Raw genomic sequence first — 14,689 nt, forward strand, 5'->3', positions numbered from 1 at the left:
CAGAGATGGACCCAGAAAAGTCATCATGAAAAGAAGATTCTACTTGGTTGAGGCAATTCGTCGAACAACAAAGTTACCATCTTTCGTGAGGTGAACAGTACCAATGGCCGGAGCCTCTGTGGTGGCAAGGATGGAATGAATAACAGGAAACTTCCATTTATTAGAGCTACAGTTAATGTGGTCAGCCACTTTCTGAATTTTGTTGCTCTGTGGTTCACTAGGTATCTTTCCCTCTGTTTGGATGGGGACACAGAGCTCTACAGAGGCGCCATCTCCAAGCTTCCCCCGGAGGCCCTTCACTAATAATAGATCGTTCCAGAAAACTCATTGTCACAGTCACACGAGTACTCCACCCCTCTCCCAATGCAACAAGGGAAAACCCCGGTTACAGACGTTACTCGAAGCCTCCCCCACCCTCTCCCCTCCTGTGTAATGATTCATTCATGGGGACCCGAACCTCTTACCTGTGACTGAAGCACATACATAGGAAATATCGTACCCGTATTTATTAACTATGGTTCTTCTACGTTGTCGGATCCTCTATTTTTTTCATGCCCTACAATTAGCTGAAAATTGGGACATCTGAGATTGTTGTTTAACAACAACTAGGGCTTTCTACCAAAACAAAAAAAAAAAACACAACAACTAGGGGCTGTGAGGTGAAGGGTCTGATCCTGTTGCGAAAATGTTGCCTGATACACTTGCTGATTCGGTGATGGTTTCTTTACCTCAAAGCATTGATGGAAAGAAAGGAGATTCGCCTCACTCAGAACCCGTTGTTGGGAGGGGTGAGGTATGTATGGATGTTTCGCTTACATCAAATCGATTTGCGGCTTTGGAACCTGTGGGGAAGTCTGAGTGTGTTTTGGGAGGTGAGGCTGATGTTCCCACTCTTAGAGAACATGATAGAAGTCCGGGTCAGAGCGGCCCGTTGCGATGCTTCACATCTCCCAAGTCCTCATGATGAAGTTCGGTGCGTGGAATATCAGGGGGATGAATGCCCCTGGTATACGACGGGCAGTCTTGGATTGGGCTTCTTGTAATCATTTGGCTTTCTTTGATTTTTTCGAGACTCGTGTGCGTTCTTGTAATTTTAATGGTTGTTATGCGATGTTCTGTAATTGTTGGAAATGTGGCCTCAGCAAGGCGAGGTCACTCCCCACGACACTCTCTTTTGTTGCAGAATGATGCTAGGGGGAAGAAATATCTAAGATTGTAATTCTACACTGGTAACTTATAATATACAAGCTCCCTTTTAACCAAAAAAAAAACAACTAGGGTTGTAAACGGATTGGATTCGGCTCGGATGGTGCTATATCCGCATCCGCATCCAATTAGCTATCGGATGGATTTGGATAGTGCTAAATGGATACGAATTGGATATTTTATCCGTTTACATGTAAATATAGCTTTTCGGATAGCTATAGCTTATCCACATCCGCATCCATTTAGCTTTCAAACGGATTCGGATAGTGCTAAACGGATACGGAAACGGATTTCGGCTATTCATTTACACCCCTAACAACAACCCCACCTTCCCAGTTCAGTTTTTTTTTATTACGATGTGGATTTCAGGGAAACCGAACCAATAAGGGTTTTTTGGTTTCGGCTTGGATTTGGTTTTGTCTTGGGTTCAATTCGTTTTGTGCTATTGGTTTCAATTTAGTTCGATTCGGTTTGGAACCAAAATATAGGCTGGTTTTGAGTAGGGATTAAGTAGAGTTTTTAGGGTTTGGAGGTTGGTTTTAGTATTCAGTTGGTTTGGTCCTATCGATGGCCCGACAATATAGCTCGAACTGAAACCAAAACTGAATTGTGCTCTAACCCGTAAGCCAAAACGATAAGACCTTGGTTCAGTTAGGATCAGACTCAAGTGGGTCGAGCTGGTTTTATCGTTTCGGTTTAGGTTTTGACACCCTTACTAACCCCCCCCCCCCAAAAAAAAAAAAAAAATAAAATAAAAGATGCGAGGTTGTGGAGTTAACTCAATGTCTATTCATTTAAACAATTTATTTGTAATTAATAATAGGGAGAGGGTTGGGCACACCGACCACTTTCTGTAAGCCAACAACATGCATGCATCAATCACAGAGCTAGACATAGGAGGGCAAGGGGTCTTTTCAAAAAGGGGAGGAGAAAGGGTGACATTGGGCACCCCGGTAGTGTGCCCAACCTTTATTACCCTTTGAAAGAAATAAATATGATAACAACGTTATGGACAAAATTAACTACTAGAACATCCTTTCCCAACTCTTAGGCTGTGTTTGATATACATCTTGGAATGCATTAATTCTAGGTCAATTTTGCATTTTCGAACGATAAAAATAACTATTTTTAGAAGTCATATATGGTGACGAATGCTGTTATCCTGGTTTTTATTTTGTCACGTGGAAGAGTGATGTGGTGAAATCGATAGGGCTGAAACTTCACATGTGAGTAAGTGACCATGAGGTATTCTGATATACAAAATTTAGGAAATTTATCCTCTCAAGTGCGGTGACAGTTCACCATACTCAATAGTCCAACTGGCCACCTACCACTTGAGAGGATAAAAAGACACCACTGCCCATGTTTTTATGGTTGGATTCTTAACTTTAGTGCATTTGAGAGAATGAAAATCCCAAAATTAAACATCGCATTTAAGTTGCCATGTGGAAGAAATGATACATAATTACAAAACTAAAATGTAACGAACATGGTGATAGATAACAAGTTAATTAACCTTCCTCACCTTCATGGGATGAACATGAACCCTCCTCAATGGAAACATAATTAATAGACTTATTTAATTAAAAGAAAATCCTAGCAAACACCTTCAATTCCCATGGCAACGCTTTAATGATTAAAAAAAGTTAAAAATCAATCATAATTACAATTCTAGAGTGGTCACATTTTTTTTTACACACGCAAGCTCACCTAATAGGCCTAAACAGATTATGATTCTCCTCCACTACTTCCCTGTACGTTTTTAGTGCCTACAGTTAAATTTGTCTTCCCACTACTAATTCATCTTAACATGAACCAAATCCTCCTCTATATAAATACCCATCTTCAAAGTTCAAACCCTAATATTGCAGTGTGGCTCTTTTTGGGTTTTATATAATAATATTGCAGGTGTTAGTTGTTGGGTCTATCGATCATGAAGAACTTAGTCGTACTCCTAATCGCGGTGGTGATCTTGGCATCTCTGGAAGCTGATGCCACAACAGCTGATCAGGCACATGGAACCAAGAACGAGTATCAGCAGCAAGTTGCACGCAAAGTAAACATTGGTTCTGGCAAGTTAAGAGGGGCGGAAACTGGTGCAAACCATGTCATGTCTGTGAATCCTTTAGTTAGTTCTCAGGTAGCAGCTGGAACAGCTAAAACCAGTGAGGCTAGCAGCAGCAGCAGCGGCGGCGACGACACGAACCCGAACTATGGCAGTTTTGGTCATCCTACAGGTTCCGGGACTGACAATCACCATGTTTATACTGATGATCGTGTTCCTCAGTATCACCATTAATTAAGATCATCGATCAAATTAAAGAAGGGAAGTGTATTTAATGTAATTTAATTAGGGTTTGCTTATTATAAATATAAATATATCAATAAGGTGGAATGAAGAACAGTGCATATAGGGGCGCATGTTTGATTCCCAGAATGAAGCTACCTCTCTCATGGTTTCAACCTATATATCAAGGTGGTTGGTATTGTGTTGTATGTTATAGCCTGTTCTGCGTGTACTTAGTGTAACGGGCTCATCAGGCCTTACTCATGCCCAACTATGATAGTATAGCTTGTGTTTTCAATCTCTATCACATGGGTTGTTATACATATTTAATAATTCCTCGTTTTCCTTTTAATTAGAAATACCTAGTTGCTACCTAGGTTCACCGGCCCTTAATGATCATGTTAGGAATTAACAACGCAACAGAACACAAATTTACGTGGTTTACTTAAGATGGGCTAGCTACATCCACGATTGAGCCATAACCTAAGCTTTATGCTATCCTATTCTAACAAATGAATTACAAAACCTTCACACTCTCACCTCCTTACGAGATAACACTAACACCCTATATATAATGTTTTGCTATATTACAATATAAAGAAACCTTATTAATCCTCAAAAGTATAAAATTAGCTCCTAATATAAACGACTTAAAAAATTCGATCAAGCCTCCCACCCCTTATTCACTCCGTTGTTGATGGGAAAGAATCAATAGTACTTTCTGGATTAAGTTGAGATTAGGCTTTATAAAAAATAAGAACATATTCTACAACATTTGCGTTGAAGTGTTTGTTGCCCTAAAAGCTAGCTTTTCCAGGAAAAAGTGTAAAGCCAGGCAGTGCATGGGAAGGAACCACGCTTTATATGTCAATTAGAGAAACTAGGGGCTAAACCTACCTAGCTAGTGATTGTCGTCTCAACAAAGGACAAATCGATATATTACTTACAGGTCGCCATCGATCGTACTAGGTTTGAATTAAGGATCAGGAAAAGTTGAGTTGGAATCTTTTTTCACATACGCTTTTTTCTAGGCCAATTTGGATCCTCTATTGCCGAGTTACTGGTCCGGTTCTAGATTGTATAGACACAGCAAGACATGAAATGATCACCTTATTGCCTCTATCCGAGCACCTTAGAAAATACGGAGAATTGATGGGGTCGGCGAGAGTTCCAGGGTATTTGGCGAAACTTAGTTTAAACTGATCGAGGGTTTAAAAAAAATCAAAGAATATATCCATTAATGATCCATCGATACCATCATCAGTTCTTGCCTTTGATGATGCTGGAAAAAGGCAACTTTATCCTTGCTTCCCAAATTGTTGTGTCTGGGTCTGGGTCTGGGTCTGGGTAGTAGTGGATCTGATTTGAGGATATCTAAAAATAACTGGTTTCATTGCTGTTGCTGGAACAAAGTTTAGTTTAATTTGGAACATATCTCCTCCAAAGAGAAGATACGTGATTATTAGTTCTTGGAATTATGAGTCTCCGGATTAAAATTTTGAGGAGACATTAAGGAGACTGAAATTAAGATTCCATTACCTTTCTTTACTCAGGTGAGACATGTGTATCAAGAAAGAGACGTATGTGGAAAGTAGATTAATTTCCACTTAATTACATGGAGAGGATATGGATTCTTAAAGATAATGCTTTATGTGGAAAGTGGTAATTCAATCACGTACAATAGGAAGAACCTATTAGTTATTACTAGTGAGTGTGATAATTGGTTGGTTAGGTCTAAATAGTTTGATTTAGGCGTGATCTGGTATGATTTCTATTTCAATATCATGGGGTGATTTTTATTTCGAAAATCATTTGATTTGATTTTTGTACCTTAATTCAATGAAGATAGAATTTTTGAAAGACGTGAGGAGATATTTCAATTTTAAAATTGAAAATTGATTTCACTCTTGTTCTTTAATGAGCACATGGTTAATTTGATGGGCAAAATAATAATTTCATGTTAAAAATAAAACACCATCCCGTTCTTCTTCTTCTTCTTCTCCTTATGATCTCACCACCACCATGCTACCACTTTCATTGCCACCACCAACTGATCCCGCCACCACCACCACCACCACCACTAACACCCTTGTCTACTAGGACTTACATGAGACCACCTACATGGGTTGCCAACATTGTAAGCAATAATTGCTTATACTCTAAAAACTTGTTAATAAATAATTAAGAAAAAATATTATTGTAACTAAAGTGGTGAATTAAGAAGTTGTGTCCTTAGTTTTTTGTTTTTTAAAGATAAGGAAAATTTTTAAGACAAAGGACAGTTTAAAGAATGTTACAACTACTTAGTTTAGTGTAGTAAACAAGCTATTCCCTTTAAGATAACACAAATATTTTTTTTTATACCCAAAAAAAAAAAAAACACAAATATTTGTTTTCAATGATGATAAATCCTGTCATTTCACATAAACATTACATTAAATATTACATTAAATAACTTTTAACTTCTTAAGAACCCTTTTGAACCCCTGTGTTGAATTTGCATTAAATAACTTTTGAAATTAAGACAAGAAGGGGTAAATAAAAGGTTACAACTTATTAGTTCACCACTTTGGTGAGTTTGGTCACACCAAATTGCATCCTATAAATAAACTGTGCAACTTCTTGTCACCAAAGTGGTGAACTATGAATTTGTAACTTTCTTTTAATTACCCATTGTCTTATTCTCAAAATTTTATTTTATGCAATATTTAGTGTAGGATAAAAAAGAGTTTTCAAAACATTTAAAATTATTTAATACAATATTTTTTGGTAAATGATACTTAACTTACCACTTTTGTTATTATAAGAATCTAATGCGAGTCTAAACTAGTAGAAATAATCTAATAACAAACTCACACAAAAAATAGGGTGCATTCTCAACTGTGAAACAAGTCAAATATTAAATATTCATTTACAATACCTTTCGTTGACAATCCATTCAATCATTCCTAAGTAGTTTACACTACCTACAGTCACTGAGTTACCCAATTTACCCAAAAATTAAAAAAAAGCCTACAGTTATCCCATCCATATAATTTCTTATAAACTATTAATTGTAGGATTTCAATGGGTCCTCTATGTTACATCCTTTTGGTAGTGCATGGCAATTAGTAACAAAGAATGTTTGGTTAGACCAGTTATCACTACTATCACCACCACTACCACATTTCAATTCAATTCAATTCAATTCGGTGAATTAAGATATTTCTTTCCTCTTTGGTGATGTGCTAATTATTATGAATCATGTCCATATATTATTAATTATTGGTATGGATATATTTATTTGATTAATAAGCCCCTTTTTAATTATGGGAAAGATGTTCATAATGACTATAGCCTATATATGTTGCGCACCAATGCATTGACCTATACCCGGTTTAACCAACTTCACACATTTTCCCAATATATATATATAGATATAGGACTATTGATTTATAGAGAAATGATACTACTAATAAAGGCCCCTCTTGCTTGTACGGTTGTACACGTGGGCTTTAACATTTTGAAAATTAATTATTTATGATCGCAGTGATTAGATGTTTGATGCCCAAGCCTTGTTTGCCTCCTATGGAGATTTCTGCAATTAATTGTCGAGGATATAAAGATTCTTCAATCTAGATTTGTTTTGACTTTTTTCTATAATAATATGTAGGGAGAATGTTCTCTGTGCCACAGCGCAGGCTATGTCCAGATATACGGACAGTTTGTGCAGAGTAATGTGGTTATTGTGCTTATCCCCAAGTGCCTGGGCGCAGCTTGCGCTGCAGCACAGAGAACATCGCCCCTATTATATAAGGCTAATAATATCTTGACCTATTTTATTTCTAAATAGATGGTTATTTACTTTTAATATTGTATAGGGGTGCTGTTTTTTGTATCGCAATGCAGGCTGCACCTAAATACATGGGGATGGTTGCAATGATCATCCTGCCCCCCTAAGTAGTAGGCCCCTGTGCCCAGGCATACCTTGCGTTACGGCATAAAGAACATTCTCCCTATTATATAACAGTTGCTGTCCCAAGAGGGATTAACATTACAATCATGACCATCAGCATATGTGTAATGCACTTCGAAGCTACTGGTCTTAATTAAAAAATAGATTAAGTTTTGTAATGTAAATGTAATAAAGTGCTCTCTCTCTCTCTCTTTCTAACATTTTAAAAAATAGGGTTGTTTTTCTGCCACAAAGGTCATCTCAAGCTATGGAGCCCACCCAAGATTATCTCCTCAAATATGTTTTTGGCAAAATTAGATCCCACCCCCACACTGTTGCCATAATATCTAGACAAGAAGAGTGCTCACCATCATCGTCCTAAGAATTATAATTTAATATGGGCGCTATTGTTTCGTTTTGTATATATAATCATCATTTTTGCATTTGTTATTGACATTCATCAAGATTTGCACGGCTTAAAAGTTAAATTATAAAAAAGGGAAAAGATCTGTACTTGGTGGTGTTTTCTATGCCCCCACTTTTATAAGTACTATGAAGTGATGCATCTGCCCCCTAGGTAGATACCCAAAGGTGTTTTTCCATTGGTCCAAACACTTGTGTAAAGAGGGACTACACAAGCATTTGAACCAACTCTATGATTGATGTATATTGTTAGTTAACCGAAAATTGGCAGCATGCTAACCTCTCCCTATATATATATATGACTACCTATTACCTTTTTGATAAATGGAAGCGATGATTTTGATCGGTCTAGTCATGTTTCAAATTTCAAAGGCAAAAAATTTTATATATTATATTTTAATCCCATTTGGCTCTTTCACCCGACCCGAGCCACTCAAATTTTGAAACCAAATCCGAAAACCCTAGTTCCTCTTTCTTGCACGGCGACGAACGGCTATATAGAGCCATGGATTAATCATTCACATTGCCTTCAATTAAAATTTCAAAAATTGGAGGATGAAAATATCTTTTTGTCAAACCTCAGGGATGGTATGTATAAATTTCCCTTTTTTTTTTCTTTTTTTTTTTTTTTTTGGGTAAGAACCATCTTGGGTTAAGATTGAAGGATGGAGGCACTTTCGTCAAATTGGGAAAAAAACCAAAGTAGAGAATCGGAAGGGCTCTATTCCTTTATGGCCTTGTCCTTGCGGAAAGCTCATAATGGCTCTGTTCCTCTATGGCCTGGTCCTTGCGGAAAGCTCATAATGACCTTGCATTCGAGAGATGACAATGGTCGCCTACTGAGGTTATCAGCAAGCCCATGTTGAATTCTGTTTAGCCATTGTGTACGATAGAATAGTCAAACTCCTCTCCGTGGTTGTTGGATTCGGATCTCCTCCAACCGTGGTGGGAGCTGGAGGATCCAATCCAGCAAAAACAGGGGTGTTCGGATCATTTCACAATCAGGCCCCCCTATGAAATGACCCCACCCCCCCTCCCCCGCGGTTTTTGCTGGGCTGGATCCTCCAGCTCCCGCGACGGTTGGAGGAGAGCTAGGTCCAGTGGAGCCTTGTACAACTATCACGTGTTCACTTAATACAGTAGCCCAAGTCCAAGTCTAGCCCAAGCCTGTGACAAAAAAATGTCAAGCAAAAAAGAAGACCCAACGGATTTAGCCTCACCCATGCCCAGCCGGCGTGCTCGTGTGTGAAAAAACACCATGCGCTCAACCTTCGAGTATCCCTTTCGATTATTTGGACAGTCATCTCCGATTTACACCGTCGCATGTATTTCTTTTAACACATAACCTTAAAATATAGTAAATACTATAACTGTGAAGGGTTTACTTGAAGATTTATTTCCACTCCCTGAGTTATAACCACACATAATTTGCACTAATACAAGCTTTTATACATACAGTTGCAATATACAAGTGGATGAGAATAATATTGTTGCTTTAGTTCAATGAAAAAAGCAAATATTTGATTATACATTGTCTGCAGAGTGTATGTAATTAGTAGTCATCGTCTTCGTCCCTTGGTCCAGTGAATCTCCTGATAACGGCAGCAACAGCACCAAGAAACATAAAAAGCACAAGAACCTCAAACCCTCCTCCAACTCCAATTGCAACGCTGGGACCTGGTACAAAGAATGAAAATGGAGCCCACCCATATCCACCATAGAACGGCACACCGTATCCATACCCACCAACAAGAGGTGGAGCCACTGGTGGATTGATATAAATGTTTGTCCTGTGCAATTAACAGCTTTGATTCAAATTAGATACATTTGTGAGGCCTATGTTAGTTGCTCCAGAAATGACCTTTCATTTGTGATTAATGAGTGTCACCCAGAGGTATAGCAGGTATATACCAATTAAGGACTAATCAAACATTCAAGAGCTATGACAAGAACCAAACTAGGAGTAAATTCAAACATGCTTTGTTGGATAATAGATTTTGTATATGATACAAAAAAGGTTTAATGATACTAGGTGTTTATATCACAGATGCAATAGTCAATGGAGAGAACCAACAAAGCCACTCTTCAGATTTTGCTACTGTTCTGGGTCGAGATTATTTTGTGTTACAAGCTTGCCACTATCGTCCATCTGGGCGCTTGCAGTTGTATATACTACATACCAAATGATGTTTATGAAATATATCCAGCTAGGATTTTAGGACTGAACTTGTCTTTCCATCAAAACTAGGGTTATCCCTAATGATCCTCCCATCATGAAGCAGGATTAAACATCTAGCTATGTGTAACATAATTTCTCATGTAGGCAGCAATTCCTCACCTACTGCCAACTAATCCGAATCACAGCTTAATCACACATGGTTGGGGATGGCATTTAAATCTTGATTAGTAAATGAAGTTCAGATTTACTACTTAACTCTCACAGTGATTGCTCAAGCCAGCATTGTACGATAGACATAATGTTAATATCAAATAAAAGCAATGCCTGGATTGGCAAGCAATAGCACGACCTAATAATTTCAGGGGTAATACCAAGAAACATGAAGAGGTGGGAGAAATTGTAACTCAACATTCCCAAAAACTATGATCCTCTAAGATTATTTGCCACCAAAGATATAAGTCCATCTCCAATGAGATTAAATCTCCCAATGAAAACTAAAGAACCTCCCACACCAAAGTAATTCTGCATCAGGTGGTACTGGGACACACTCCTGTATAGTTTTAAGGCACAGCTGACTATATATTACAGAAATTTCAACACAAGTAGGAATTGTGAAAGAGTATAAAACCCTACTATAACAGGGTTTCTCTTTTAATTTAATCAGTTATCATAGTCTTGTATATAGACTATAGAGCTCTAATATTAGGACTTGTAGGAAGCCGTATGGAGCACCACCAATACTCATATGGTGCAGAACCATGGTGCATGGTAGAAAATAACTAACTCCAAAGAGCATGACATTTGAGCCTCTAGGCTAGGCAAGGCAGCAGCAGACTGGCATGCTTCAGCAAGATCAGGTTGATGAGGTTTAACCATGAAAAATCAATAAATTAATATATTCCAGATTCAGATTGCCAAAGGAAGTCAGTAAATAGTTGTTCATCGACCAAGAGAGAACTGGTTTGTTCCTGCACTTAACCAAAACATAATTTGCTACCCCTGTTTTTGGACTGTCTAATGAATAGACTGACATCAGTTTGGAAGGTTAACCTAATTCATTACGCACCCAAAATGAAGGAGAAAGACTTAGTAGTTCCTTATTCCAATTTTAGTTCAGCATGATTGACTAATTTGGGTACAAAAACAAGCTAGTTGTTTCTCTATTAAATCAGGTCACACTCAGAAAGTCAATTGTTTCTGGAGTTAACTGGAAATGGAGAAATTGTGGAAAATTAAATATTTCAAAATTTTGATCTTACTACTAATTCAATGATTTATCCCAACAAAACGTTGATAATATGAGAGAAGATCCAGTTAATCCATTTTGTTTCCTCTTGCATGGCATCTGGAAACCACAGCAACCTTTACCTTTAACTGTAAATATTCCATAGAAAAATGGAAACTACTGACATCTATGATCTGCTTTCTACTACCACATTACAATGAAAGAAGATAGCTTAATGAACTGCTACCATGCAGAACCTGCGAACTCAAACCCAATCCTAGAATGTTTACATTCTCAATTTTCGTTCCTTTGGATCCACATATAGGTATGCTTTCATTTTTCAACACTGCCAAAACTGATTGATCCAATCATTAATTGGATAGATTATGAGTATATGTTTGCCATTTGTATAAGAAAAAGTTCTGGGTCAGGTGCATTCTTCTGATCTTGAAATTAAGGGAAAGCTTTGAATCTCTTTTTGAGCAAGATAAAGCCTTAATAACTTAATCTTTTACGGGAAAAAGGACTCTGTCTGGCACCGTGGCTCCTGCGCCCAGACATAGACCGGCCCATCCTCCATGAAAGGCTAAAATCCCACACCTGTTGATGCTTTCGCACGCAGTCCCATTGGCCCCTGGCTTTGGGGCAGGAGCCATACTCCCAGACAGAGAACTCTTCCCCATCTTGTAATTTGGCAATTCCACTCTTATATGAGTTCTTCCCAAAAGTATGGTTTAGATAGATTTTGATTGCCAATGGTTTATATTTTGAAATTTCTCCCTTAGGTATTATTAACCACATTAGCCTTCTTCCAATCTGGAGTAGAAGTTTCGAATTTAACTACATAATTGACACAGTAAAAGAATGGAAATGGATGGAGTCTTCATACTTTCATCTGATTTGACATAAAATCCATGATAAACCAATAACTCTGATTTAATTCTAGAACCTCAGGACCTTCATTTATTTCAATTCTTACTTTTCTATAATCCCTTTCTCATAGAAAGCTATGGTAGGTTACCTTGAATTGTTCCCCCTTGGTGCCGAAGACCGAGGAGCTGACCGGAATGCCTGGCCACCGACTCTACCGCCTGTCTTTGCCGCCGATGCTTCGTCAACTGCTCCAAGCGCCAACACACCAGCTGCAAGTGTAACAATTGCTAGCTTCGCCAACCTCATCTCATTTTTCCTGTGAAAACGCATAGAACAAATTAAGCTCTAACAGTAGTAACTGAAAATGATATCAGAATTTCAAACTAAACACAACAAATTCCCAATGGAACTGTGAGTTAGGTCTTCCAAAAAAAGTGGGTTTCTGAGTTCATACCTTGATGGGTCATGGTGGTCATCTGTGGAGGATCGACATGAGATCACTGCTAATGAATTCAACTTCTTGTTTTGGAATTTGTGATTTGAAGTTAGAGCATTTATGACGAAGCCCTGTTGAGAGTAAGCAGCAATCGCCATGAGTTCTTGCTTTTGACTGGTAGAACTGGATTTTATTTTAATTTGTATATGGGGTTCTGTCTTTTTGATATTGGAAGAACTAGAACTAGAACTAGAGCTGATAGTCTCCACAAGTCCACATTGTCTCTATGCAAGAGCTCTGCATAAGCAGTACGGCTTTATCTTTTCATGATGTGAGCTTGCCACGTGTCAATAAACCAATGGGTTTAAGAAAATTCTGGAGGAACACAATATCTTGTCCCTCATTGTTTCTCTGTGTATCATCTAAGGGTCTAAGCCCAACTACAGTAAAAGCACAAGCCCACTCAGAGCCCAGGGCAGTTATATTTAAGGCTGGGGTTTTTGTTGGATCTGCTACTATGCATTATGGATTCAGTTTGGAGAATTAAATACAACTCCCTCTTCAGTTCCTTGGTGTCTTTCCAATAGAGTGTAGACTCTTAGGAGGTCATGGGTTCGATTCTCCTATCTTCACCTTGTCCCATAAGGTACTTTCTTTCCTCTGCCCCCCTCCAAAAAAATAACCTTAAGTGAGTTGGATTGCTACCAAGTTATGTGACCCTTGCCCTAACTAACGTAAGGTCCAATGAGGGCACATGTGAGGGCATCCAACATGGATGAGATTTTTTACTGCATAGAAGGTCCCTTCACAAACACATAAGAAAGTTATTGAAATGCGTCTCATATTGGGGATAAAGCACTTTTAAGGTTTTTTTATTTTTATTTATTTTTTCTATTTGAGGATAAAGCACTTTCAAAGTTGGGTCTCAAACCCTTAGTCATAAACACAAAGAGGGAGAGGAGACTGAGGAGAGAGAGAGAGAGAGAGAGAGAGAGCTCCTCCAGAGACAAAAGAGAGAATGAGTTAATTCATGTATCCTACCATTCTCCTTCCTTACAATTATCCTAATTGGATATTATTTCAATCACATTGAATCATTAGGTTTGATTTCAATCATAGCTATATTTCTTAGCTAACAATACCTTGCTAAAAAATCGATCATTTCTTATCAACCCTATATTGTCTAATCAAATCCAATTCTCTCTAAAAATGTTCCTCAAAAAATTAGATTCGTGCGGATTCTTCCCTCTACTAACGAAGAGATCTTGGCGGAATTGTCACCTATGAAATTGAGCACAATTTGAGGTTTTATCTAGTATAGAATGCAATGAAAATATTACATTCACAATGGAATAATCACAATACATACACTACTAGATAATTATAACAAATATCTCCCAAAACAGCAGTCAATTATGAACTAGTCCTTTCCCGTAACAATATCGCATGATGACTATAGAGCATGTATTTAATTACTGTTAGACCCAATTGTATCAAAATTCCTGTTTATAGATTATGTAATTCTGATTGAACTAATAAAACATTTCCAAAAGAAAAATGTTTGATGAAATAAATATGGATAAAACAATACTAATTGTAAGTAATGTACGAAAATACCACCAAAACCGGATTTGTGTCCAATCAACTATATGCATTCTATTTTGGCTATTTCTTTTGACTAGGGTCAAACACTGAGTATCCATTACACTAATATATAACCATGGTGACATCAACCGTTGGTGCACCAAAATTCACAATGCGTGACCGCATCAATAATGACCTCTCAAGTCAAGGGACTAACATACACTCTAGATGAGAATTTCATTTCAAATCAACCAACAATAGCATATGCAAAATTTTCATATGATCCAATTCAATATACACTCGCACTTGTGTCCTAAAATCTTCATTCCTATGAACACACAGTGTGACGATCATATGAACAGGGGTGTCTAGTCTCATTCCTAGTAGTAAAAGATTTTGAAGTTAAAACCTAAAGGCAACCAAAGTTTAAGTGTGTGTGTATTGGGAAAGAGTTTTTTGTCCGGGAGCGTAGTCCTTGTGTCAGTGTGGGGGCCAATGGGAACGTGTGAGAAAGCATCAATCGGGTGGAATTTCTGCCTTTT

General features: G+C 37.9%; 1 protein-coding gene across 1 annotated transcript; it reads right to left on the reverse strand.

Moving 5' to 3' along the window:
- Positions 1–9,277: 9,277 nt before the first annotated feature.
- LOC122667676 lies at positions 9,278–12,760 on the reverse strand. Its single transcript, XM_043864046.1, has 3 exons — positions 12,582–12,760; positions 12,276–12,443; positions 9,278–9,640 (listed from the first exon to the last, which is right to left on the reverse strand). The coding sequence occupies exons 1-3, from the start codon at positions 12,719–12,721 to the stop codon at positions 9,403–9,405; spliced, it is 546 nt and encodes a 181-aa protein (XP_043719981.1). The 5' UTR covers positions 12,722–12,760; the 3' UTR covers positions 9,278–9,402.
- Between the last annotated feature and the right edge of the window lie 1,929 nt (positions 12,761–14,689).

Source organism: Telopea speciosissima, chromosome 7 (assembly GCF_018873765.1).
Source record: "Telopea speciosissima isolate NSW1024214 ecotype Mountain lineage chromosome 7, Tspe_v1, whole genome shotgun sequence".
NCBI classification, from domain to species: Eukaryota; Viridiplantae; Streptophyta; class Magnoliopsida; order Proteales; family Proteaceae; genus Telopea; species Telopea speciosissima.